The 27,938-nt window shown below is 45.3% G+C and overlaps 3 protein-coding genes across 12 annotated transcripts in view; all 3 read right to left on the bottom strand.

Annotated features, from left to right (window-relative positions):
- The window catches only part of TPD52L2 (TPD52 like 2), a 40,905-nt gene extending 23,403 nt beyond the window's left edge, over positions 1-17,502 (bottom strand). For 2 of the 10 annotated variants that reach the window (XM_087962387.1, XM_087962391.1), the window contains exons 1-5: positions 17,381-17,502; positions 13,027-13,190; positions 9,106-9,254; positions 5,627-5,686; positions 2,391-2,450 (exon numbers count right to left, since the gene is read on the bottom strand). In XM_087962387.1, coding sequence (XP_087818513.1) covers positions 2,391-2,450; positions 5,627-5,686; positions 9,106-9,254; positions 13,027-13,190; positions 17,381-17,399 — 452 coding nt within the window. In that variant the 5' untranslated portion in view covers positions 17,400-17,502. The remainder of the gene's footprint in view (positions 1-2,390; positions 2,451-5,626; positions 5,687-9,105; positions 9,255-13,026; positions 13,191-17,380) is intronic. The other 8 variants (XM_087962388.1, XM_087962393.1, XM_087962390.1 and 5 more) reach the window with 5 other exon arrangements.
- A 2,899-nt stretch (positions 17,503-20,401) lies between these two features.
- LOC113426250 (ABHD16B) lies at positions 20,402-21,790 on the bottom strand. The gene has a single exon (XM_026688611.2). The coding sequence runs from the start codon at positions 21,788-21,790 to the stop codon at positions 20,402-20,404; it is 1,389 nt and encodes a 462-aa protein (XP_026544396.1).
- A 4,216-nt stretch (positions 21,791-26,006) lies between these two features.
- On the bottom strand, positions 26,007-27,314 carry LOC113426248 (ABHD16B-like). Its single transcript, XM_026688610.2, has one exon. It carries the CDS (start codon positions 27,312-27,314, stop codon positions 26,007-26,009), a length of 1,308 nt encoding a protein of 435 aa, XP_026544395.2.
- Between the last annotated feature and the right edge of the window lie 624 nt (positions 27,315-27,938).

The raw sequence follows: 27,938 nt of genomic DNA, 5'->3' as shown, positions 1-27,938 counted from the left end.
CAGTGCAGGTAAGGAAATGGCGGGGGTGGGTGGGTGGGGATTACGTGTGCATGCGTAGGGAGTATGGAAGGGGCGCGCATTGTCTTCTCGGTGCTGGCACGCGAGTACGAGCGTGCAAGCGTGCGCACAATTTTTGGCACAGGAGCCCAAAAAGGTTAGCCACCGCTGGGATAGGGTCTCTTGCTTGAGCAGGGGGCTGGAATGGATGACCTCCAAGATCCCTTCCAGCTTTATTCTGATTGATCGATCGATCTTTGCAAGTTTAGGGCTGCCATTTTCTCCACAAGATTTCCCAGCAAACAAAGGAAGGTTGGAGATAGCTCTAATGTTGATCCAAAACAGCTGGGAAGGTTTCCTCAGCAGAAGAAACCCCATGGCGTTCTTGGGAGGTGGCCGACACACCCCTTGCTCAAAGACGCAAGACCCATAGATTCTGGTCTTTCTTCACTGCCACTACAGGTAGTCCTCAACTTACGACCACAACTGAGCCCAACATTTCTGCTGCTAAGTGAGACATTTGAGTTTTGCCCCATTTTATGACCTGTCTTGCCACAGTTGTTAAGTGAATCACTGCAGCTGTTTCGTGAGTCACGTGGTTGTTAAGCGAATCTGGCTTCCCCGTTAGCTTGTCGGAAGGTCACAAAAGGGGATCACCTGACCTCGTGACACTGCAACCGTCATAAATATGAGTCGGTTGCCAAGCGTCTGAATTTTGATCACATGATCATGAGGATGCTGCAATGGTCGTAAGTGTGAAAAATGGTCACAAGTCCCCCCCTTAACACCGTTGTAACTTTGAACAGTCACTAAATGAATTGTTGTCAGTTGAGGACTACCTGTATAGGAGAATATTTGTAGCTCGGGTTGAAATGAGGGGTTCTAGGTGCTCTCTGAGCTTGGTTGTTTGCTTGCAGACGTTTCATGACCCAACTAGGTAACATAGTCAGGGCTAGAAGGGAAGGGGGTTTGCAGAGAGGAGGAGGAGGAGGAGGAGGAAGAGATGAAGGAGATGGAGGAGGATTGTAGGTTCCATGATGCTCTCTGAGCTTGGTTGTTTCCTTGAAGACGTTTCATGACCCAACTAGGTAACATAGTCAGGGCTAGAAGGGAAGAGAGTTTGCAGAGAGGAGGAGGAGGAGGAGGAGGAGGAAGAGATGAAGGAGATGGAGGAGGATTGTAGGTTCCATGATGCTCTCTGAGCTTGGTTGTTTCCTTGAAGACATTTCATGACCCAACTAAGTAACAACATCAGTGCTAGAAGGGAAGGGGTTTGCAGAGAGAGGAGGAGGAGGAGGAGGAGGAGGAGGAGGAGGAGGAGGAGGAGGAGGAGGAGGAGGAGGAGGAGGAGGAGGAGGAGGAGGGGAGGAGGAGGAGGAGGAGGAGGAGGAGGATTGTAGGTTCCATGATGCTCTCTGAGCTTGGTTGTTTCCTTGAAGACGTTTCATGACCCAACTAGGTAACAACATCAGTGCTAGAAGGGAAGAGGGTTTGCAGAGAGGAGGAGGAGGAGGAGAAGGAGGAGGAGGAAGAGATGAAGGAGATGGAGGAGGATTGTAGGTTCCATGATGCTCTCTGAGCTTGGTTGTTTCCTTGAAGACGTTTCATGACCCAACTAGGTAACAACATCAGTGTTAGAAGGGAAGAGGGTTTGCAGAGAGGAGGAGGAGGAGGAGGAGAAGGAGGAGGAGGAAGAGATGAAGGAGATGGAGGAGGATTGTAGGTTCCATGATGCTCTCTGAGCTTGGTTGTTTCCTTGAAGACGTTTCATGACCCAACTAGGTAACATAGTCAGGGCTAGAAGGGAAGAGGGTTTGCAGAGAGGAGGAGGAGGAGGAGGAGGAGGAGGAGGAGGAGGAAGAGATGAAGGAGATGGAGGAGGATTGTAAGTTCCATGATGCTCTCTGAGCTTGGTTGTTTCCTTGAAGACGTTTCATGACCCAACTAGGTAACAACATCAGTGCTAGAAGGGAAGGGGGTTTGCAGAGAGGAGGAGGAGGAGGAGGAGGAGGAGGAGGAGATGGAGGAGGAGGATTGTAGGTTCCATGATGCTCTCTGACCTTGGTTGTTTCCTTGCAAACTTTTCATGACCCAACTAGGCAACATCATCAGTGCTAGTAGTGATTGCTAGTAGGATAAGTGAACCCACCTTACGATCAACCTCCCCCGGGGAAAAGCATCAGCAAAAAAACACCCCGAAACTCTTTAAGAAAAGTTCAGGGTGCCGTTTCTTGACCCTTTGTCCCGATTTTGCCTTATCTCACCCCCAGCACCTGGGAAGCGTTTACAGCCAAGGGACCGAGCAGAAGAGGGATTAGTGCAAGGAAGGAAGGGTTAGTGGTGCTCTTGCGCAGAAGGCGTGCACGTTTGATGCAGAAGGTTACAAGACTCACGCTTCTGACTGTGTTAATTTGTCATTCCAGTCCTCCAGAGTATTGCTGGCCGAAACATATCTACAAATGCAACAGATTAGAGAAATACCTCTTTCATTTGTTCATACAATTTACTCAGGGCCGTCTATTAGGAGGAAATAATACGCCTTTTTCCCCCCCCCTTCTCTCCTAGAACGGGGCTCTCAAAACTGGGCAACTTTTAAGACTTGTGGACTTCAACTCCCAGAATTCCTCAGCCAGCCTAGCTGGCTGAGGAATTCTGGGAGTTGAAGTCCACAAAAGTTTCGCCAGGTTTCAAGACCTCAGAGATCTTCTAGTCTAGTCCAACCCCGTCTAGCCAACATCACTCAGACCTCCCCCCATCCCTTCTAAGTCAAAGAGCATATCTCCCTGTAACCAGGTGGTCTCTTTTCCCCCCTGGCGTATTTCCCAGCATTCACTGCCCTGCGGCTGCAGAGGCTCAAACGGGAGGGTGTGCATTGATGGGTTGTTTGATGGATGGAATAACACAATGACGAGGTTGGAAGGGACCTTGGAGGTCTTCTAGTCCAACCCATGGTGGCGTTGGGTTTAAAGGTTGGACAAGGACCAGCTTTAAGGGAATGGGAGGTTTACCTGCAATACCAAGATTTTACCGGTGGCCTCTGTACAAATCCTCCATTTTGAGGGTGGAATTTTATGCACGCGTATGAAACCGGCTTTGCCAACAGGCTGCTGCTCTAAGCAGTTTGAGAAATGCTTTGTGCTTAAATGTCTGTGGAGATTCTCCATCGTCCAGATCATGGCTGTCCCAAAAATGGTTTTTTGTTTTTTTTCCCTACTGGACTTTCTTGCTTTTTTCTTCTGAAGACGTTTCTCTTCTCATCCAAGATGCTTCTTCGGCTCTGGCTGGATGTTGGGGAAGGGGAGGATTGATACTCCTTTGCAGACAGCTGGTTATTTGCATCCTTTTTTAGAGAGTCGTTGAGGCCACCTGGACAGGCCGAAGTCCACATTTTGGTCAGAGGGGACCGCTGGTTTGAAAGAGGGGGTCAAAGAGGCCATCTATGCCAAAACTGAACAGCCCTCTGTCAACAGAGGGGGTGGGATACAACATCATTTATCTCCTCTCTACAATACAGTCCTTTCGGCAGCTCCCCACCCATTTGCACCACTCAGGTGACTCTGAGGACAAAGACAAACCTCCAAGTGGCCTCAACGACCCTCTAAAAGGATGCAAATGACCAGCTGTCTGCAAGGAGTATCAATCCTTCCATTCCCAACCTTCCAGTCAGAGCTGAAGAAGCTTCTTGGATGAGAAGCGAAACGTCTTCAAAAGAAAAAAACGTAGTCCAATTGCCTCCTGAAAAAAAGCTCCTTTGGGACTTCACGCTTAAAGCATCCTGCTTCATGCTCAGGAAGGGACAGATTCACACCCAAAGCACAACGTTTCATAAACATTCCCTGTTGGATCTCTGCCTGCGAGCAGCATACCACAATAGCAGAACTATAAAAACGTACCTACCGACCATACCAGGCTAAGGGTGGAAATGAAAATGGCACCGTAGGAAATTGCAAAGGTGACACCCAAAGTCAACGACTCCTAATTTCTTCAATTAAAGGGAGTCCTCGACTTAACAACTATTCGTTCGAAGTTACAAAGGCACGTGATAAAGGTGACTTAGGACTGTTTTTAACATTTACGACCGTTGCAGCATCCTGGTGGTCACGGGATCAAAATTCAGCCGCTTGGCAAACTGACTTGTATTTATGATGGTCGCAGTGTCCCCGGGGGTGTGTGTGTGTCACATGATCCCCCCAGAAAGAAAGAATAGAGCAAGGGGTCTTCAAACTTGGCAAGTTTCAGACTTGTAGACTTCAACTCCCAGAATTTCTGAGCTAACATGACTGGAGGAGGAATTCTGGGAGTTGAAGTCCACAAGTCTTAAAGCTGTCAAGTTTGAAGACCCCTGGAATAGATAAAGAGAGATAGATAGATAGATAGATAGATAGATAGATAGATAGATAGATAGATAGATAGATAGAATAGAGCAAGGGTCTTCAATCTTGGCAAGTTTAAGACTTGTGGACTTCAACTCCCAGAATTCCTGAGCTAACATGACTGGAGGAGGAATTCTGGGAGTTGAAGTCCACAAGTCTTGAAGCCATTGAGTTTGAAGACCGCTGGTCTACTTCAATTAAAAAAAAAATCTTTAAAAGCAAACTTAAACCCACCTTCACCTACCTGGAGCTCTCTCTAGGTGTAGCTAAGGATTCTGGGAAAAGAGCCTGGAAGGCGGCCAGACTGAATATAACCAGCTTAGAAGAATTTCACCATGGAATAGTGTCAAAGATTTAAGCCAAATATTTAAGTCTTAAAGGAGACATTATTTTTTAAAAAACACAGGTCGTCCTCGACTTACAACCAATTGAGCCCCAAATTTATATTGTCAAGTGAAACATTTGAGAAGTGAAATTGGCCCCATTTTACGACCTTTCTTGCCTCGGTTGTTAAGCGAATCACTACAGCTGATTAGTAACGCGGTTGTGATGACCCAGGGCGTGAAACAAAAATAACAAAGTCACAAAAATAGAATAAATTCCCTTTAAGGCCTCCAACTTGGCCCCAATGTCCAATTATTCTCAGCTGGATATCAAACTCTTTAAAAAAACAGTCTACGGAGGGAGTAAATGCAGTCCAACCCAAAGTAAAAATAATTAAAATAAAAAAACCAACACAAACCACACTGAAATAATTAATACAGTAGGCCAGGATGATAAATTGCAGACTTCCACCAGATAACGCAGCAACCACAGTTGGGAGGAAGCCAAAACCCAAATTAGCTTCGACAAGAATGCACGCTTTGCTTCCAGCCACTTTGCCATACACAGTTTGTCCTTTTAAACAGTCCTCCCAGCTGCAGCCCATGAAGGGGATCAGGGCCCTTTCCTCCCCATAGACCACGCCACTCATGTTTCTCCCTTATCCGCTCCTCCCTGCGTGCCCTAGGATGAAGAGGGGGTGGGCCTGGGCCTTCAGGGAAGCCCGCAAGATATTTAGTGTCCAACACGGCCAAGAAACGCACTTCCCAGTGAAGAATAAGTCTTGAAAGTTAAGAAGCGAAAGGCCCCGGCGGGAATCTGCCATATCCCAAGCGTGCAAGCAGCCTCTGCCCACCAAATAACAGGGCGCAGGGCCAGGAAGGCGACAGAGCCAGGAAGAAGAAGGCAGTGTGTGCAAGGTAGAAGGAACTCACAAATCCGACTGCGTGACCTTTTCATTCCACTCTCCGAGTTTCTCAGAGGTTTTCATATAGCTGGGGGGGAGGAAAACCCGGGGGTCAATCACACTTATTCTTGAAAAAAATGGGGACTAGGAACTTGGGGAGAGGGAGAAAAACAATCCCAAGAGGAAAAAAAAATCAGAAGAACAGAAGCGGAAAGGATCCTAGGTGAGTGTTTCTCAACCTTGGCAATTCTAAGATGTGTGGACTTCAACTCCCAGAATTCCCTAGCCAGCCAGCAAGTGGCTGAGATTGAGAAACGCTGCTTTGAAGCTGCCTGCCATAGGGTGTCCCGAAAATAATAATAATAATCATCATCATCATCATCATCATCATGATCTCTCAGCTCATCCAGGATCCTGGAAAAAAGGGGGGGCCTTTAATGAACCATAGAGAGGTGTTGGGCTGGGGAATTCTGGGAGTTGAAGTCCACACTTCTTAAAATTGCTATGGTTGAGAAATGCCATCTTGGATGAAGATGATGTCGATCTTGGTGGTCAAGAAGACCAGGTGGATGTATTATCCATGAAGTCTCCAACAGAACAACAGAATAGCAGAGTTGGAAGGGACCTTGGAGGTCTTCTAGTCCAAACCCCCCAGATCAGGCAGATAGCCTGATACCACTGCAGACAGATGGATGTCCAAACTCTTCGTAAAAAAACTCCAGGGATGGATGTTTGTGGAGATTCTCGGTCATCCATGTCATGGTTGTCCCAAAAGTACTTTCCCAAAAGGCAATTGGACCTCCTTGGTTTTTAATCTTGAAGACGTTTCGCTGCTCATCTCTTTCTCCCTAAGAAAGTCCAATTGCCTTTTGGAAAATCACCTCTGAGACAATTAATCTTCCTGATTGTCAGGAAAAGGAGAAAAATGACTGGAAGGGAAGATAGATCTGGATTATGTTCCTGAGAGGAAAAATGCTATGCAGCACTGCAAGCTGCACATCATGTTGTCACCTGTGCAGAGTCAAACCGCAATTTATTAGGGATCGAATGAAAAATACAAAAATGAACCCGTTTTGTTTGCTCCCTGGGTGGCACGCTTCAATGAGGCCAATACCGATAAATACGTAGGTCTCACCTCCACCCCATTTTCAACTCTTTCCATATTCCTTTTAACTTTTCCCTTTTAATGTCTGATGTTTTAATCATCTCGTGGTCTTGTTCTGTTATTTATGGCACTGAGAGCTGCCCAGAGTCCTTTGTGAGGGAGAGGTGGACAGCATAAAAGTTTAATGAATAAATACATTAAATTTAATGACTCAATAAATGAAATTATTAAATAAATGAAATTTAATAAACAAATAAATGAAATTTAATAAATGAAATTTAATAAATTAAATAAATAGATAAAAATTAATAAATGAAATCCAATAGATGAAATTGAACGAAATTGAACAGATGAAATTGAAAAAAGAAAAATTCAATAGATGAAATTGAATAAATGAAATTGAATATAAATGAAATTTAAACAAAATATAAAATTGAATAAATAAAATCCAATAAATAAGTAAAATAAATGAAATTCAATAAAAAAAATGAAACTCAATAAAGAAATGAAATTTAATAAATATATATGTGAAATTTAATAAATCAATGAAGTTTAAGAAATGAATAAATAAATGCTCAAAATCACCAGGTTTTCTACTGAAACTTTGTCACCGTTAGAACACTGATGCCTGTGACTGAGAGAAACTATCCTCTCCCAGATACACAGGCCTTCCACAGTTGGGACCCACTAGGACTACAACTCCCAGGATGCCACAAGTGGTTCTAAGGCCCCTGGAGGGAGCCACGCTGCGCAAGGCCCTGCCTGCCCCAATGAGCAGCGGAAGCCCTACCCAGGGGCACCTCGGAATGCAAGTCCGTTGCCCGAGGACCGCAGAGGCAGAGGGCTTCACAGATACAACATGAGGCAAAAGGAAGGAAAGTACAGGCAGTCCTCAACTTATGACCGTTAACCACAGCCTGCCCGTCATGATCGTACAATGAGCACATGACCAACTCAATAATAAAATCTTTTTTGGGGTGATAGTTAGGTAAATGCTGAGGTTGTTATGTGAACCAACAACTTGCTATGGATGTCGTTTCCCTGAAATGGGAAATAAATGCCACTTTTCGGTGAAACCGTCATGAGATCATGCGACCACGGGATGCTGCGAACGGCCGCAAATGTGGCCTGGTTGCCGAGTGGCTGAAGTTTGGTCATGTGAATGTGGGGTGTGTGTGTGTGTGTGTGTTTCCAACTGCTGTAACTGAATTGTTAAGTACAAGTAGTCCTTGACTTACAACCGTTCATTTAGCGACCAGTCAAAGTTACAACAGCATTGAAAAAAAAGTGACCCCTTTTTCACACTTATGACTGTTGCAGCATCCCCATGGTCACAACGATCAAAATTTGGACACTTGTTCATATTTATGACGGTCGCCGTGTCCTGGGGTCATGTGTCCTTTTGCGACCTTCTGACAAGCCAATTGTCATGCCCCCGTTTGGAGACTGACTCCGAGGGAGAGGAGGAACTGCCGACAGGGAGTGCAAGTGTGGCTCCGGAGGGTGTGGAGGAGACTAGGGAAGGGCAGAGCCCGGCTGGGCAGTCAGAGGAAGACCCAGGCCCATCCCCTCTTCATCCTAGGGCACGCAGGGAGGAGTGGCTAAGGGAGAAATGTGAATGGCGTGGTCTAGAGGGGAGGAAAGGGCCCTGATCCCCTTCATGGGCTGCAGCTGTGAGAACTGGTTAAAAAGACGGACATGCGTATGGGCCAGTGCTGGAAACAAAGCATGGAAATATCTCTAGTCTGTTGTTCTCCTCTGAGTTTAGCGCCCTTCCCATTGTATGTTCTGATATCTGTGGACGTCTGACGCTTTATCTTGCTTGGTTCCCTTAATTGCTTCAGTGTGGTTTGTGTTGTTTTTACTCTTTATAATTTATAGGCATTTTTAGTTTAAATGGCATTTCCTCCTTTTTGTAACTGCTTGTGGGGGAGTTTTCTGTCTCCAGTCAAGGCTATTTGGAGCTTTGAAGCAAAGTGAAGGAATAAAAGGGGCTTCACCTGTTTTTGTGACTGTGTTTATTTTGTATCCCACCCTGGGTTATCCCACCAATAGGGAAGCCAGATTCACTTAACAACCACATGAATAATATAGCAAATTCAACGATTCACTTAACCACCATGGCAGGAACATTCGTAAAATGGGGCGAAGCTACCTTAACAAATGTTTCGTTTGGCAATATAAATTTTGGGCTCAATTATAGTCCAGAACTCCAGAACTTCTTGTCATCTCAAAGTAGGATGGTTGCAACTTTGGACAACTGCTAAGCAGCTAGTCGTAAGTCGAGGACTACCCATGCCTTCTAATTTTTTTTGCTGAGCTGCAAAAGATTACGTCTTCAGTGCTTTTATCTCCCAACTGCGTGCAGCAACATACAAGGTCACAAAGGAGGGAACACCTACGCGTTAGAGACTTGGACATCGTGCCAACTCTTGGAGAGGTTTTGCTTCAGGTCATCCAAGGGAGTCAAGCCCAGCTTCCTTTTCAGCTCTCCGCAGTGCCTCTCCTTGGCCGCCAACACCTGGCGCAAGGTGCCAATCTCATCTTCCACCTGCACATTTGGGGCGAAAAAAGTCCAAGTTAGGCAAGAACACGTAGAAGACAAATGCAATGGTTACAGGAACGGGAGTCATGGCTGGTCTACGGAAGAGAAGGACCAGGGGAGACAGGAGAGCGGTCTTCCAATACTTGAGGGGCTGCCAAAGAGAGGAGGAAGGGGTCCAGCCATTCTCCAAAGCACCCAAAGGCCAGACAAGGAATAATGGATGGAAAGTAATAAGGAGAGATTCAAACCCAGAAATAAGGAGAAATTTTCTGACAGTGAGAACCATCAACATTATCCCCAGAGCTAGGCTGGGGCTTCGCTTAGCGGTAGTGGCTCTTCCATCCCAAGGACCAGCCCATAGATTTCACAGCTCTCCTCTCCTCTGCATTCTGTGCATCCACACCTCAGGCACTGGACCCAGCTGTTCCTGCTCTTCCTCATCACCCACCTCCGGACCTGGGGGCTGTTGACTCTCCATCTGAGGGCTGACAAATGGCCCAGGCTCTGCCTCTGCCTCTGCCTCTCTCTCTCTCTCTCTCTGACAATTCCATTCCTTCTCCCCCCCCTCAGAGGTCCCAGGTTGCCTTGATGCTAGCCGTGACTCCAAGTTGCCTTCGTAAGTTGTGGGAGCTTCATCACTGGAAGCTTTCTAGAAGAGACTGGACTGCCATTTCTCAGAAATGGTATAGGGTCTCCTGCTTGGGCAGGGGGTTGGACTAGATGACCTACAAGGTCTATTCTATTCTATTCCTATTCTATTCTCATTCTGTTCTATTCTATCCTCATTCTATTCTATTCTATTCTCATTCTATTCTAATTCTATTCCTATTCTATTCTAATTCTCATTCTATTGTATTCTCATTTTATTCTAGTCTAGTCCTAATTCTATTCTACTCTCATTCTATTCTATCCCTATTCTACTCTCATTCTATTCTATTCTATTCTCATTCTATTCTATTCTCATTCTATTCTATTCTACTCTAATTCTATTCTACTCTAATTCTATTCTATCCCTATTCTACTCTCATTCTATTCTATTCTATTCTCATTCTATTCTATTCTCATTCTATTCTGTTCTAGTCTAATTCTATTCTACTCTCATTCTATTCTATCCCTATTCTACTCTCATTCTATTCTATTCTATTCTATTCTATTCTATTCTCATTCTATTCTATTCTAGTCTAATTCTATTCTACTCTAATTCTATTCTATCCCTATTCTACTCTCATTCTATTCTATTCTATTCTCATTCTATTCTATTCTCTTTCTATTATTCTATTCTACTCTAATTCTATCTATTCTATCCCTATTCTACTCTATTCATTCTATTCTATTCTATTCTATTCTATTCTCATTCTCATTCTATTCTATTCTATTCTATTCTATTCTATCTACTCTAATTCTATTCTATTCTATTATTCTAATTCTATTCTAATTCTCATTCTATTCTAATTCTATTCTTATTCTATCCTATCGTATTATTCTATTCTAATTCTAATTCTATTCTAATTCTATTCTACTCTACTCTAAAGGGAAGAGATGCTGTCTCAGGAATCAATAAGAGAGGAAGGAGCCCATAGTCACTTAACGGTCAGAGGAAGAAACTTATGCAGGACCAACCCTAATGGATCAAGCTATTAAAAGAGGCAGCGGGAAGTCTGTACCTTCAGACACACAGGTACAGGTAGTCCTCGACTTATGACAATGGAGCCTCAAATTTCCATTGCTAAGCAAGGCAGTCGTTAAGTTTTGCCCTATTTCGTGACCTTTTTTGGCCTTGGTTGTTAAGCAAGTCATTGCAGTGGTTCATGTTAGCTGTTCAGTGAATCAATCAGTTAAGTTAATGCGGCTTCCTCAAGGACTCTGTCAGAATTTGGCTGGGAAGGTCAGAAATGGTGATCACATGACCCCGGGACAGGGCAACAGTCATATATATACTTGCCAGTTGCCAAGTGCCCGAATTTTGATCACATGACCAAGGGGAATCGTGGAAGGGTCGTGTGAAAAACAGTCCTAAGTCACATTTTTTAACGTTGTTTTAAACTAGAACAGTCCCTAAATGAATGCAATGTACAATAACAGTAGGATATGCTCATCTAGTCTTGTTTTCTGTCTGGTTTACGCTGACCAAAGTCCGGCATAGATGATAAGGACTAAATACCATATTTTCTTCAAGAGACGCGTCACCTTAATACGGCGACTTTATAGGCACATTAAGAACACCAAAGCATCAGCTACTTTCAGCTGCGGGACTCCCTGGGCTTGTTCAGCATTTTCAGTCATTTTAAGAGAGTTTACCTGAAATGCAAATTCAGCTCTTTGGGTTAATTAGTTACCTGAGGCATAGTGCATACCTGTTCAGGAAGTTAGGCACATTGCATATGAATGCAACGAATGTGTTAGGCAGGGTTTCTCAACCGTGTCGATTTTAAAAATTGGGTGGACTTCAACTCCCAGAATTCCCCAACCAGCCATGCTGGCTGGGGAATTCTGGGAGTTGAAGTCCACCTGTCTTCAAGTTAGCAAGGTTGAGAACACTGCCATAAACATTGTAAGGTGTGTTTTGAACATCTAAGATCATTCACAACGGGCTACCAGGGAAAATCCCTTACCTGTATACCTGCCATGAAGGACGCAGCCACTCACAAAACACCTATTGAATAAAATTCCCTCAATTCCCTCTCCGTATTTCCTACTTGGGAAATCTTTTATTTTTTTTTTCTTTTTACAACCTGTAATCCCTTGCTTCAGGGTGGGGTCAGGACAATTAAGTGGAGTTGAGTGTTTGCTGACTGCCCTTCCTGACGCCTACGTGGAGTTCACAGCAAATATTTTCTTTTTGCACCCTGACAAAGAAATGTCTGTGGCTGCCTAGAATTGAACTCTCAACCTTCTGAGTGGGAGGCGAGTGTCTTCACTTCCAAGCCACCATGCTGCTCTTGGGAAATCTTTAGCTAACCTAAGCAAATCTTGCAAATAAAAATGATGCTGCATGTTGGGTGTTTTGCAGGATAGCAGTTTCCTATCCTCTTGTATAACAAATGAAGCAGGGAAGATGATTGACAGCTGGGCCTTACAGTATTAGAGCTCCGGATCCCTCTATGTCCCAGTGTTTACCTTCTGCCTGGAGAATTCTGGGAGTTGAAGTCCACATATCCAAAAGCTGGCAAGGTTGAGATATACCGGTCTATCTTAGATAGAATTCTTTATTGGCCAAGTGTTGTTGGACACACAAGAAATTTGTCTTGGTGCAAATACTCTCATCTTATCTAATTATGAAGCGGCTCATGTAAGTGCTTAAATACAAAATAAATTGTTTAGGGGCACAGGAAAGTGGAAAAGATAAGCCTAAATGTTTAGTGTAATGCTTATATTTTTATCCCATCTTTATTGCTTTTACAAATAATAAAGGTTGGCAAACGTACATTAATACTCTTTCTTTCTCCTGTTTTCCTCACAACAACCCTGTGAGGTGGGTTGGGTTGAAAGGGAATGATTGGCCCAGATTTCATGCCTAAGGCGGGACTAGAACTCAGAGTCTCCTGGTGATTGGCCCAAAGTCACCCAGCCGGCTTTCATACCTAATCCAGGAGTAGACCTTATCATGGTGATTGGCCCATTTCGCTGGCTTTCAAGTCTAAGGCGGGATTAGAACTCCCTCTTTCCTGGTTTCTAGCCAGGTACCTTAACCACTAGACCAAACTGGCTCAACCACATCGAACAAGATTGCCCGAGATTGCGCAAGCACCCAAAGAGCGGTTGGGAGGCCCTCTTTTACCTTGGCCAGCTCTGCCCGGAGTTCTTCTTCCTCGGCTTCGGTGAGACCGTTGTAGGGCAAGGTCCTTGATGGAGCAGCCATGGCGGCGGCACTGGGATTGTCCACGGGCACGTCGGTCATGGAGTCGGACAGGAGACCTTTGTTGGGAGAGTTAAGGTTGATGTCTGTCATGGACAAGAAGCAAAGGGAGGGAGGGAGCGGACAGGCAGAGAAAAAGCAAGCGGGTTAGTCGAGCAGAGGATGCCCATACAGGGGAGAGAGAGAGAGGAGGTTAGCGGCAGGGGCCCCTGTCCTTCGAGAGACTCGCAAGCAGCTACCCACAAGTCACACACACCATAAACCCGCTTCAACAGTAAAGATGGGGTATTTCCTCTCACTCGCAGTACTGCTTCTGGTTTTGATCACAATATAAAAAAAGAGGTCGAGACTCTGGAAAGAGGGCAGAGAAGAGCAACAAAGAGGATTAGGGGACCGGAGGCTAAAGCATACAATGAACGGTTGCAGGAATTGGGCAGGTCTAGTTTAAGGAACAGAAGGACCAGGGGTGACATGATAGCGGTCTTCCAATATATATGGGGCTGCTACAAAGAATTGGGTGGGGTGAGGTTGTCAAGCTATTCTCCAAAGCCCCAGAAGCAATGAATGGAAGCCCCAGAGGACACAGGGCAAGAAACAATGGATGGAAACGAATCAAGGAGAGAAGCAACCCGGAATTGAAATTTCCTGACAGTGAGGACCAATGGAACTGCTTGCCACCAGTAATTGTGGGTGCTCCAACACTGGAGGTTTTTAAGAAGAGATTGGACAACCCATTTGTCTGAAATTGTATAGGGTTTCCTACTTTAGCCGGGGGGAGGAGGGGTTGGACTAGAAGACCTCCAAAGTCCCTTCTGACTCTGTTATTCAACATGGGGGATGAGAGATTTCCTTTAGCCGAGACTGTGGTCGTGATTTATTCTGTGGGCTACGCAGCACAGCCTGGACCCACGTGTATGTTTAAAAGCAATCCAAAACAAAACACACAGTGCCAGGTTGTATACCAGTCAGGAAGATGTAGTGAGTGGGGTCCGCGGTGCTCTCTGAGCTTGTTTTCTTGCAGGCGTTTCATTACCAAACTAGGTATCATCATCAGTGCTAGAAGGGTGTGGGGTTTCGCTATTGTTTCTATACAAGATGTTTGCCCTGCCTGTTTTGGTGGGAGGGTTCTTGGTGCTTCCTTAATTAAACTATTCTTTGATTGCTTATCTGAGCTAGTACTGCAGGTCCTTAGTTGAAGAATTGTTTGCTGCAGGAACCGGGTACCTAACTGAGCTGTGAAACTTGTTTGCAAGGAAACAACCAACTCAGGGAACAGCAAAGACCTGATAGTTCAACCCTGGGGCACAAATATATATGTTTTTGTAAAGCTTATTGGCTGCCCAATAAATAAAATTTATATATATATTTTTCCTATTGGAGAGAATAGTAAGTGACACCAGGCTATACCTGCCTGATAGGTGTTTGCCTTTCCATGCATCATAATTCAGGCTTACACATGGACATGAAAGAAGGTACAACAGGATATACAGAGTCCTCCACTTACAACAGTTCTTTAGTGACCGTTTAAAGTTACAACAGCGCTGAAAAATGTGACCTATGCCCGTTTGCCACCCTTACGGCCACTGAATCCCCTGGGTCACATGATCAAAATTCAGACGCTTGGCAATTGGTTCGTATTGATGACCGGCTGGGGAATTGTGGGAGTTGAAGCCCATGTACCTTAAACGTGCCAAAGTTGAGAAATACTGGCCTGACTGACTATCAAGAGCAAATAAAAAGATTTTTCTAAACTTCTGGACTCTCAAGACGGTTACTATCTCCCTAATATAGAGACTCTTCATAGAGAGGCGGGCAGAGAACAGCTGCACATTCAAGATACACAAGAACACAGAGACACCCACACACCTTCTAAAAAGCACAGCTGCAGCTGGAACAGGGGACAAGTGTCAACCTTAGGAGGCCTTTAGAAAACAACTCAAAAACTTATGTGAAACGGAGGCCTATTGTCTGGCAATTTCGCACTGTGTGCTTTAACTAGGGGGCCTAGAATACTTCAAGGGGATCACACATATAGTCCTCAACATATGACCAAAAATGAGCCCAAAATTGGTGCTGCTAAGCAAGGCAATTCTTAAGTGCCTCATTTTACAACCTTTTTTTGCTTTGTCTTTAAGGGAATCACTGCAGCTATTAAACAAATCTGTCCCCGTCCCCCCACCCAATTATTTTTTGCTTGTCTGAAGATGCTGGCTGGGAGATTCTGGGATTTGAAGTCCATCCATTTTAAACTGGTTGAAAAAAAAAAAACCACTGCTCTAAATTATCCATTATTTTTCCTTTTTTTTTTAGTAAGAGAAGGAGCACATTGCCTTCCCTGTCCTTGTTCTCTTTGAGTAAAAAATAACTTTTAAAGAAATAAAGCAAGGAAGCAATTCAGCAAAAAAAAAACAGGAGACGTTTCCCCCTTTGGCGTATATGGAGGAAGAGATATTGATACTGACTGCATAGTTGAACTGGGTTGCAAGGTGTACCTCACTGTTCCTTCAAAATTTGGGTGAAGCCAGATAGGATTTGTCAAAAGGACTGAGGTCTGAATCAGGCGTCACTTCACTTTCATTGACAAATTGAAAGAGGATGTAGCATAGTTTTTGGCTTGGACCCTTTCCTTTTTTTAAAAAAAGGTTCAGAAGCTCTGATTTAAAGCAGTGTGAATATCCCTATTGGGTAACGGATAGGTAAAATAAACACTTTTACCCACTTTGGGGTCATTTAATCTCCATGCTGAATGTGCCTTAAAACAGTGTTTCTCAACTTTAAGATGGGTGGACTTCAACTCCCAGACTTCTGCAGCTTGGGCAATTCTGGGAGTTGGAAGTCAAACCATCTTCAACTTGCCAAGTTTGAAAAAAAAGACAGCTCTAAACCATCAAAGCTAATCTGGCAAATAACTGGGGGGAAAACAGACCCTCCGAGAGATTAAAGCTGCAGAAATTGACTCTTCTCCCAGGATTGCAACCTCCCGCAGCCCCAAACCAAACTCAGCTTCCCCTCCTTCCAGGCAGGCCTTCCTAACCCTTAGTAAACCTTGAGTTCAGACTCCCTCCCGCATCCAAGGCCATCCTGGCCCAGCCAAACCTGCCCTACCAGCTGCTCCTAATCCAAAAGCCTCCTCCAGGTCTAGGTTTCCATCCCGAAGCTTCTCCAGTGCTCCATGCCTGGGCTTTGAAGGAGGGTAGGGGTCAAACAAGCCCTGCCCCCCACTTCTTCTTGCAACAGCTGGGGGCCCAGTTCTGGGATTCACTTCCCACAATCTTCCCACAAAGGACTGTGAGAAGGGCTGTCCCCAAAGGCTACAGAAAGCAAAATAAACATAAAAGAATAAAAAAGTCAGAGTAAAAGAATAAAATAAATTGATAAAAGTAAAAGAATTTTAAAAAATAAAATAAATAATAAAATAAAAGAAAATAAAAGTAAAAGAATAAAGAATAAAATTGTACAATAAATCAATAAAAGCGAAAGAATAAAGTAAACTAAACAATAAAATAAAATAAAAGTAAAAGAATAAAAAGTAAAGAATAAGTAAAAGAATAAAGAATAAAACAGTACAATAAATCAATAAAAGCGAAAGAATAAAGTAAACTAAACAATAAAATAAAATAAAAAAGTAAAAGTAAATAAAATAAAAGAATAAAACAAAAGTAAAAGACTAAACAGGGAATAAATAATAAATAATAAAATAAATAAAGTAAAAGAATAAAAAGTAAATAAAATAAAAGAATAAAATTAAACATAAAATAATAAAAAGCAAATAATTAATAAGATTAAACGTAAAAGAATGAAAAGCAAATAAATACTAAATACTAAAATAAAAGTAAAAGAATAAAAAGTAAATTAAAAAACAAAGTAAAAGTAAAATAATAAAAAAGTAAATAAAAAATAAAGTAAAAGTAAATAAAAGAGCAAAATAATAAAAAAATAACGAAAATTAAAATAAAATAATAAAATGATATAATAAAGACCCCTTCCCCACTTCCTGCAGGGTCCTCATTCTCCCCCACAGGCCCCCCAACCCCAATTCCCACCGTTCTTCCCCTTTGGGGGGGTGTCACGTGACCTTCCCCTCTGAGACGCTGGACCACTTAACCGCCCCCCTCGGAACAAGCCCCCCCCCCGCCCTAGAGACCCACCCCAAGATGCTGGATTTCTGCTTGCAGGGACGGCCAGTCAGGCTAGAGGCGCCCCCCGCCCCCCGAGAAAGCCTGAAGCCCCGCAGCCCCCCAGGCAAGGCCCCGCGGCTCCTCCCGGCGACCCCTACCCTGGCTGGCGCTCTCCATCTCGCCCAGGCCCGGGAACCGTTGCGCGGCTACGGCGGAGGGCAAAACAACCACCGAGGCAGCTTCTCGCTTGACGGTGCTACGTCACACGCCGCCGACGCTCCCTTCCGGCCTGCCGGACGTCATCAAGAAGCGTCGGCCCACGCCCCGCCCTAAGAGATTAAGGAGCGCGAGCGAGGAGGAGAGCAGGGCGCCGTTTCAAACTTCGGGTTCCCCATGGACTCTTGGGAAGTGGGAAGCAGGGGACGGGAAGGCGGTGCCGGTAGTCCTCGGGAGCTCCATGTGATCCTGTCCCCATTAAGATCCAGTCTTTCCAAACAGCCTCCGTGTTTCCAGTGTCTTTTTCCCCACTTGGAAGTGAAGCCAGAAGGATATTTTATTCCAACGCCTGGGACTGATTAAATTTTTATTAATAATTGGTTTTATTGGTGTTTATAGAAAACTGAGAAATATGGTGGAATTTGAGTAATACTTAAAATATTATTAATTTTAATTTTAAGATATTATTAATATCTGGTTTCGTTCTGCAACTCAACAAGACAAGACACAGACTTCAGGGGGTAATTAGGACTGCAGAAAAAAACAATTACTACCAATCTGCCTTCCATGGAGGAACTTTTATACTGCATTAGTCAAAAAAAGGGCTGTGAAAATATTTACAGACCCCTCACATTCCGGACAAAATATTTAACTCCTTCCCTCAAAACGACGCTATAGAGCACTGCACAGCAGAACAACTAGACACGAGGAGAGTTTTTTTCCCAAACGCCATCACTCTTCTAAACAAATAATTCCCTCAACACTGTTCAACTATTTACAAAGTCCGCACTACTATTACTGTTAATCTTCTCATCACCCATCCCCTCCCACTTGTGACTGTATGACTGTAACTTTGTCACTTCCAAGCTTACGATTTATATTGACTGTTTCCTAGTATGATTTGATTGCTTATTGTACCCTATGACTATCATTAAGTGTTGTACCTGATGATTCTTGACTCTTGACAAATGTAGCTTTTATTTTATGTATAAAGAGAGCATTTGCATCAAAGACAAATTCCTTGTGTGTCCAATCACACTTGGCCAATAAAGAATTCTCTATTCTATTCTATTAAAATATTGGTGACCTAACAGGGATCAATAAATACATTGTATGAAGAAATGTAATTGATGTTTTAATATATCTTTGGAGACAGCGATAAAGAACCATAAAGAGAGAATAGTATGCTTTAAAGATAAAGAGGTGAATATGGAAGAACCATAAGGGGAGGGGAGAGAGAAATAAGTAGAAATTGGGAAAATAGTATTATATATATTGACAGATAAAATATATATTATAATGAGCATATTAAGGTTAGAAGATTAAAAAACTATGTAAATGTAATTGTATCATGGTTAGCACTGTCATTACACTGTCCAAAATAAAACTGCAAATAAAACATATACAAAAAAAAAATTACTGTTGTGTTTGGGAATCGGAAGTATTGTGAGACGTCGGTCAGACAGCTCCTCTTTGACCCAATGCGAGTTTCACCCCCTCCCCCGTCTTTTTCAAAGACAAAACAAAGTCCAGTTGCCCTTTGAAAAGTACCTTTGGGTTAGCGGCCTCTAGTGGCGGTAGGAACACACAGCACTAAGAATCACGTTCCATGTTGTCAGTTCTAGAAGAGCACACTTAAATTTTAAGTTTTTTTTTTCCAGCCTGCAAGCCTTATTAATGGAAATAAATAACTAAATCCCGGAATTTCTCGTTAACAGACCAAGCTCTGGTGGTGGAAAATTAGCAATGTAACAACACGTGTGCTGCTTGTAACTTCTGCAATATGCAAATGTCTACATTAAAAGTTATTTGACTTTCACAAAAACAGATACCTCAATTAACTATTCCAGAAATGTCCTCCGCCGTTCTTGGAAGTATAAAAAGGGGCATCTGTATTGTAAATGCAACATTATTAAAGCTTCCAGAGTGCAGATATTTCACAGTGGCCTGGGAAGTTAAAGCTTTAACCAAATAAACCTGTATTTAGTGAGATTTGATATCCAGGCTACATTTTAATGACATTTGTGAGGGGAATGACTTATTTATTCATTTTTTAAAAATCACATGGCTGCTCAGCCCACACACAATGATTGGGTAGTTCCCAACTGTAGAAAGTTAGCACCCACCCCTCTCTTAGAAGAATGAAATATTTTGAGAAATATTAAAAAGGCAAAATATTATATTTCCCTGGATGAAAAATGGAGAAATGTGTTTTTTTAGAGGAAGAAAGCAGCTCCCACCTTTTCTTAATAGATCTCAGCAGATGTTAGCACTTAAGAGATAAAGAGCTTATGGTGAAAGAAGCCAAGTATCTAGACAGCTCTATTCATAGGCAAAGTAAATACTGCAGGCAGAAATCCATTCAAGACAGGACATTTTGAAATTCCCTGCAGTAAGAACTGAATAAAGGTAGGATTAGCCCTCAGCCACAATAGCAGACGTGGTATTCAGCCGGTTCTGACCCCGTTCTGGAGAACTGGTAGCGAGAATTTTGAGTTTCTGTTAACTGGCAGATCCCACCTCTGACTGGCCCCACCCCCATCTATTCTCTGCCTCCCATTGAGTTCCAGCTGATTGGCTGGGTCTTCTTTGGTTGCCCTGCACAGGAGAACAGCACTGGAAAGCAGGTTAGTGGGGTGGGGAGGGACTGGGGAATTTGCAGTAATCTTCCCCAGGAGTTGGGATGGAATGGAGATTTTTACAGTATCCTTCCCCTGCCACGCCCACCAAGCCACGCCCACAGAACCAGTAGTAAAAAAAATTGGAATCCCACTCATAGCTTTCATCCTGCCATAGAGGATGGGGGAGATCCAGCAGCACTGAAGGACCCCTACTTAGGAAAAAGGGCACATCACCCAAAGACCACAGAGACACACAAGAGATCAGATTCTCCAAGACCTTCTCTTTGTCTGTCTGTCTCTTCCTCTTTTCTCCCTTCCGTGCCCGTCTCCCGCCTCTTCCTGCTACAATCGCCATGGCATTTGGAAGTCGTCGGGCTTCAGAAGAGACCAGTGGCTGGCTTCCACGTTCTTCAGGTGCTTCCTGGCTAAGAAGACGGCCAACTGTTGCTTCTCTCGCCGCTGGCTGTACTTCCCGACCTGCCAAGGGAAGCGGTCCTTCATCCCCACGATGGACTTGTAGCTCTGAAGCTCCTTCAGGCACCAGGCGTCGTTCACTTGGTAGCGCTGGTAAAGGGCAGCTTCCTGCTTGGCGTTGAAGGCTCGGAGCCAGTCGTGGACAGCTTCCAGTCCTTCCTGGGACATGACACAGGGGTAACGGTGCTGCAGCAACTGGGTCAGGAGCTCGTTGGCCCTGTTGCACCGGAGATTGGCTATCTGGTCCTCCAGACCCACCGGGCATGTGCTGATGACCTCGTCCTTAGTCCTGCGAATGAGCAAGACGGGGCCGCCATACTTGCACAGCTGTTCCCCTACGTTGAGGTTGAAGTGTTCCTTCACCGTCCGCACCACCAGCTTATTCCAACTCTTGGGCATGACGTTCAGAGCCAAGGGGAGCAGGTCATCGAAGGTGGCATCCAGGACCAACGCGCCCAACGTTGGGTAGGACACGGCAGCGCAGGTGGCCGAGTAACCCCCTAAGGACCACCCGTACATCACAATGTCCTCCACCCGGAAGCCCAGGCGGAGCATGGCATACCTCATCACCACGTCCACCGCGTTGGCGTCGTTCTTCGGGTACGGCTGCCCAGTGCTTCCGGCGAAGCCAGGATGGTTCCACCCCAGCACCGAGTAGCCTGTCTTCAAGGGGGTGAACAGGCAGCCCCACTGATAAAAACTGACGTTCCCCTCGCAGCAGATCACCAGGCGGTTCCCCCGTTCAGTTCCGGGGACGTTCAGCCTGGTTCTTCTATCCACAAACATGGTGTCGATCTTATTCCCGTCCCGGGCTACCAGCTTCGCCCGTCTCCCGTTATACTCTTGCAAGAGGCGAGTCTGGCCCTTGGCCAGGATGGGGAGCAGGGCTTGGTTCAAAAGGAAGACCGACCCCGGGTACAACAGCCACCGTCCTAAGGAGTGAGCCATGATGTAGCTGGCAACTCGACTGGGCAACTGTTTCAGGCGGCTGATCAGGTTCCATTGGCTGCTCTGATGTCCACAAGGACCAGCCTCAAATGCCAGCTCGGGGGGGCAAGCTCCTGGCACAGCCTTGAGGAGAGGGTGCTTACGGGATTTGCCATGGTCGCCACGAGTCGCCGGAAGGCTGCTGCTGCTGCCTCCTGCGTCGTCCCATCGAAATTCCACTGGCCAGTTAGCAAAATCGAAGTGATAACTGGCCGTAAAATAGGCCTTAAAAACCCGGGCTAGAGCTTTGGGAAAACAGAAGAGACACATAGGGAGACGATGCTTATTCTCTAGGCGCTGCATAAAGTAATTTTTTAAAAAAAAAAACGGAGAGGGCAAGGCAAGGACCCCCCCCACCTGGATATTTCTGATGTCTCAGAAGTAGGGCCTTCGTGGCTGCACCACTTCCTTCATAGCTGCATGGCGCTGGCTTTAGAAGGACACCTCTGTGGCCATGATGAACCCATGTCCACGCAGGCCTCCTGGTGGCTCAGCATCCCCTCCCACAAGAACGGCGTAACAATGGGTGACATCAGCCCCCTTTGTGAGCTGAGACAGCTCCCAAATCAGGCAGGGGCCACTGCCTGAGCAGGGCTGAAGGCCCCCCCCCCGCCCCACCCTGTGGGGCAGGAGGTCCAGAGGACCGTGATGGAGGATTGGCGGAGGAGAATGTCCTTCGGGTATAGAATAGACTCGCGCCTGTCTCAATTGTAGCAACTGTCAAAGTGATCTCGGGGTCCTAGTGGACAATCACTTAAATAGGAGACAGCCGTGTGATGCAGCTGCCAAAACAGCCAGCACAGTCCTAGGCTGCATGAACAGAGGGGTAGAATCCACGTGAAGAGTTAATACCACTTTTTAAGGCCCTGGTAAGGCCACACTTGGAATCCTGCATCCAATTTTGGTCGCCACGAAGTAAAAATGAAGTTGAGACTCTGGAAAGAGTGCAGAGAAGAGCAACCAAGAGGATTAGGGGACTGGAGGCTAAAACATATAAAGAACGATTGCTGGAATTAGGTATGTCTAGTTTAATGAAGAGAATGACTGGGGGTGACATGATAGTATCTTCCAATATTTGTGGGGTTGCCACAAAGAAGAGATGGAGTCAGCCTGTTATCCAAAGCACCAAAAGGCAAAACAACCAATGGCTGGAAACTCATCAAGGAGAGAAGCAACCTAGAACTAAGGAGGAATTTTCTGACAGTGAGAACAATTAACCAGTGGAACAACTTGCCTCCAAAACTTGTAAATGCTCCAATGCTGGACGTTTTTAAGAAGAGACTGGATAACCATTTGCCTGAAATGGTGTAGGGTTTCCTGCTTGAGCAAGGGGTTGGACTAGAAGACCTCCAAGGTCCCTTCCAACTCTGTTATTCTGCCTGGAGAGTTGGCACTGGGCAAAACCAATGGCAACCTGGTGTACCCTTCTCATTGATCTCTAGGGTTGAAGTAATGAGGCTGGAGGGGCTGGTGGGGAGCTGCCAGTTCCCTACTCATAGGGGATCGACCTGCAGGCTTTACCCCGATCCCAATTCCTTGGCAATAAAAATCGGTTCAGAAGTCTTGCTAAAAAAGATATTGTATGTTTGGAAAACTAAAGAAGAGCTAAGTGGAACGGAAGGAGGTCTTGGGGAAAAAATGGGTTGCTTTTTGGAAATATGTAGGTTGCCAGCTGTCAGGCCCCGAGTACCAAAATAAAAGACATAGAGAATTTTTTTCCGAGCAATTTCCTTTATTGTTCCTCATTTATAGACAGAATCTTGCCAAACTAAAGCACACTGCAGGTAATCTTTGATATACGCCCACAATGGAGCCCAACATTTCTGTTGCCAAAGAGACCATTAAGTGAGTTTTGTCCAATTTTATGAACTTTCTTGCCACAGTTGTTAAGTGAATATTGCTGCTATTGTTAACATACTAACATGGTTGTTAAATTAATCTGGCTTCCCCAGAATCTGGTCACAAAAGGGGATCCCATTACTTTGGGACACTGTAACTGGCATAAATATAACCAGTTGCTTGATTTTGATCCAGTGACCATGGGGATGCCTTAGTGATCGGAAGTGTGAAAAATAGTTGTCCGTCACTTTTTTGTCAGTGCCATTGTACCTTTCAATGGCCACTAAGTGAATTGTTGTAAATCAAGGGCTACCTATCATTGCATAACAAAAAAAAAATATCCTCCCAGAATTAGCAATAGCTCTTAGACTTACATACAACTTCACAGTGCTTTACAGCCAGTGGTGGGAGTCCCCTTTGTTTCCTATTGGTTCTGTGAGAGGGAGCGTGTGCAGCACTCAAAAATCGGTCTCTGTGTCAGCGCTAGTGAGGTGAGCTGTTTTTTTAGCCTAATGTCAACTCATAAAACATTTTGTATACATGCTTTATAGTTGACAACAGAAAGAAGGCGGGGGGAGTTTCAAAGAGCAGGTGGCAGTGTGGAATCGAAAGTACATTCCATTCATATTTTCTTCAAAGACCGATTAGATGACTGAAGCTTCTGCCTCGAAAAAATCTAATTGGAAGACCATGATTGATGACTCTTGGGTGGGTGGGGGGAAGCAGGATCAAGAGTGACAGTGAATTATGTATCTCAGAGTTGGCTATGCCCAGGTTAGTGCCGGACGTAGAATGTTACCTTTTTAGTTTTGGGAGTGTGGCTCGAGGCTCATGATTTAATTGGAGTAACTGCCAGAGTCCTGACACCTAGCTGAGGTGCGGCAATCCACTCTGTCACGCAAATCAACTGAGCTAAAAAAGAAGGGAATATAGGACAGGAAAGGGCGGGGCAGGTGGGTGGGGCCAGCCAGAGGTGGTATTTGCCAGTTCTCTGAACTACTCAAAATTTTTGCAACTGGTACACCAGAACTGGTTGGAACCGGCTGAATACCCCCTCTGTTTACAGCCCTCTCTACGCGATTTACAGAGTAAATCAACAATCCCTCAACAATCTGGGTCGTCATTTTACCGACCTCAGAAGGATGGAAGGCTGAATCAACCTTGAGCTGGTGAGAATCAAACTGCTGGCAGTGGGCAGTGAGTTAGCCTGCAATGCTGCATTCTAACCACTGCGCCACCACGGCTTCTGGTGTACCGTGGTGGCATAGGGAGTTGCTATGGATAAGCTGACTCGACCCTCTTCCTCCAAACAAACTATCTGAACCTAACTATCTCTTGGTCCTCCGGAATGCAGCCCCTCCCTCCTAGGGCTCCAGATCACCTTCCACCACACCAGCTACAGCAATTCATTCAGTGACTATTTGAAGTTACAGCAGCACTGAAAAAAAAATGGCTTGTGTGATACAAAATAAACACAGTCACAATAAACAAATAAAGCCCCTTTTATTCCTTCACTTTGCTTCCAAGCTCCAAATAACCTTGACTGGAGACAAAAAACTCACCCACAAGCAGTTACGAAAAAGGAGGAAATGCCATTTAAACTAACAATGCCTATAAATTATAAATGGAAAAAAACAACACAAACCACATTGAAGCAATTAAGGGAACCAGGCAAGATAAAGGGCTTGAAGACATCCACAGATATTGGAACGCACACCAGGAAGGACGCCAAACTCAGAGAGGAACGACAGACTAGAGATATTTTCATGCTTTGTTTCCAGCACTGGCCCATACGCATGTCTGTCCTTTTAACCAGTTTTCACAGCTGCAGCCCATGAAGGGGATCAAGGCCCTTTCCTCCCCCGTACACCACACCATTCACATCTCTCCCTTATCCTCTCCTCCCTGCATGCCCTAGGATAGAGAGGGGATGGGCCTGGGTCTACCTCTGACTGCCCAGCCTCCTCCACAACCTCCGGAGCCACACCTTCCACTCCCTGTCAGCTGGTCTTCCTCTCCCTCAGAGTCAGACTCCAACAGGGGCATGAAAACTTGTGACTATTATTCACACTTATGACCCTTATAGCATCCCCATGGTCACGTGATCAAATTTGAATACTTGGCAACCCACTCATATTTATGATGGTTGCAGTGTTCTGGGGGGGTCACGTAATCCCTTTTTGTGACCCTCTGACAAGCAAAGTCAATGCCAGAGTCACTTGTCATCTTGAATAAGGCCCACTGCTGTTGTACTGTCCACATACTTCATGACCTGATTGGTGGTAAACCTAGCACATGGGTTTACAGGGTGAACAACAGTGGACTTAGGACACAGCCTTGAGGAGATAATGAACCATAAAGCAAAAACCACCATCATCCCAACCAACTAAGTTTAGAGTTAACTAGGTTTGGTGCACATGAAGTCAATAGATCTTTACCTGCCATGGTTAAATCTCCTGGGTGGGTGGACCCAGCCAGTCCATTCCTCCAGCTCTTTGAGAAGCAGAAAGTTGGCTTCCTATCCACCTTGGAGTCATACATTCTTCATCCTTAGACAAACATCTCAGGGCAACCACAGACAATGATGTATCCTAGCTTTTATTTCTCTCTCTTACTCTGCTATCAAACCCACCATCTGCCAGACTAGTTAGAGTTTCCAGGGCAGCTCAAATTCTTCCGCTGGTAATGTTCTCCCATGTGTGATCTCCACGTTCTTCAGATGCTTCTTGGCCAGGAACAAAGCCATGTGCTTCTTCCTTGCAGACGTTAAGTCACTCCCGACTTTCCACGGGAATTCAGCCTTACTTCCAACGATGGACTGATAGGTCTTCAGTTGATCGAGACACCAGTTGTCGTCCACCCGGTAGAAATGGTGGTAGATGAAGTGTTCCACGCGACGGCAGTCAGCAGTGAGAAATTGGTTGACCACATCTTCCACCCCAGTGATGATGTTAGGATAACGGCACCTTAAGATCTGCAGGAGTAGCTCATTGGCACGGTTGGTCTGGATCATGGGAAGGTGGTTCTCCAGATGGAACTGGGTGGTTGTGATTTCATCAAAAGTCCTTCTGATGAGGAGCACCGGCCCTCGATAGTGGTGCAACATATCTGCCACATTGAGGTTAAAGTTCTCCTTGATCGTCTGAAGGACCAGCTTCCTCACCTGCTCAGTTACCAGCTTGGCGACCAAAGGGAGCAAGCTATCAAAAGAGGCATCGAGAACCAGAGCTCCCAACTCTGGGTAAGCCATGGCAGCCCACGTCGCGGTGTAACTCCCCAAGGAGTAACCATAGACAGCAATGTCCTCCAGGCTAAATTTCAGACGGTGCATGGCGTACCGGATGACCACGTCCATGGCATTGATGTCATTCTGAGGGTACGGCTTCCCCGAGCTCCTGGCAAAACCGGGATGGTTCCATCCCAGGACGGAGTACCCCGCCTTCAACGGAGTGATGAAGCAACCCACTTCGTAAAAGCTGCCGTTCCCTTCGCAGGTGATCACCAACTGCATTCCCAGCTTCCCAGAGCTACTTCCACGCCGGTCCACAAACATGGTATCAATCTTGTTCCCATCGCAAGCCACCAGCTTGGCCCGCTTCCCCTGAAAGTCCTCCATCAGGCGAGTCCTCCCATTCACCAGCATCTTCAGCGGGACTTTGTTCAAGAGACAGACGGAACCAGGGTAAAGCAGCCAGCGGCCGACGGTGTGAGCCAAGGTGTACCTGATCCAGGTGCCAGACGCCCGTTTCATTTGGTGGAGGATGCTAATTTTGACCTTCTTGGCCTCTCCATCCTGGGCAGCTGTGGCCACACCTGGCAGAGTGCTCCTGTGACTGCTGTTATTCTTCTCACTGCTCCTACTTTTGTTGTCCTCATCCCAGGAATATTCAACTGGCCATTTCGTGAAGGAATAGCTGTCCTTGATCTTCAGGCAGGCCCCCATTTTGAAACACATGGCGGAACTCTTGAGTTGAGGTCATCTGAAATGTGTGGAGATAAATGAAAGGACATTGGCAGGAGAGGAGGAGGAATGGCCACCAAGCTGGTCTGGACACAAGACTGGGAGTGAGCAACTTCTTCTCAGGATTTGGCCCCAAAATGGATGTGACTCCTGAACTGTGTTAGAACATCTTGAGGTCACCCAGCTGGTGCTATACAAAAGGAGGATGGTACCATTCAAAGGGCAGAGGACATTTCCTTTGAAAGCCCTCTTGGTCAGGGAGAGGTAATAATTAGCCAGGGCAACCTCCCTTTGTGAGCAATTTCTCCTCTGAGGACTTTGCTGAGAGAGCCATGAGGTCCACCTAAAACCTACCCCAGATGTAGTCTCTCTCTCTCTCTCTCTCTCTCGCTCTCTCTCTTTTCTTGTGATACTAGATGGGAAGAAGATCTCCCGCCAGTTTTGCTGAAGGACTCTTTGTGGCCTCATAAAAACAAACAATCAATTGTAATCAAGAGGTACTGAAGTTCTCAAGATCTTTGGTTCACCAGAGATGGTCCCCTTCCTTGGCCTGGACTTCAGCTTCGGTGACTTTCCTCCTGCGATTCCTTTGCAGATCTTGTGAGCTTTTTTTTTTTA

The sequence above is a fragment of the Notechis scutatus genome, chromosome 3, assembly GCF_049901735.1.
Source record: "Notechis scutatus isolate UNSWTSFEM ecotype Mainland chromosome 3, rNotScu1.2, whole genome shotgun sequence".
NCBI lineage: Eukaryota > Metazoa > Chordata > Lepidosauria > Squamata > Elapidae > Notechis > Notechis scutatus.
Note: the sequence above shows the minus strand (reverse complement) of the source record. Positions and strands in the feature narration are given on the sequence as shown.

Excerpts from the sequence above, each read along its gene's own strand:
- LOC113426248 (XM_026688610.2), bottom strand. The coding sequence starts at position 27,314 with ATGTGTTTCAAAATGGGGGCCTGCCTGAAGATCAAGGACAGCTATTCC.
- LOC113426250 (XM_026688611.2), bottom strand. The coding sequence starts at position 21,790 with ATGTGTCTCTTCTGTTTTCCCAAAGCTCTAGCCCGGGTTTTTAAGGCC.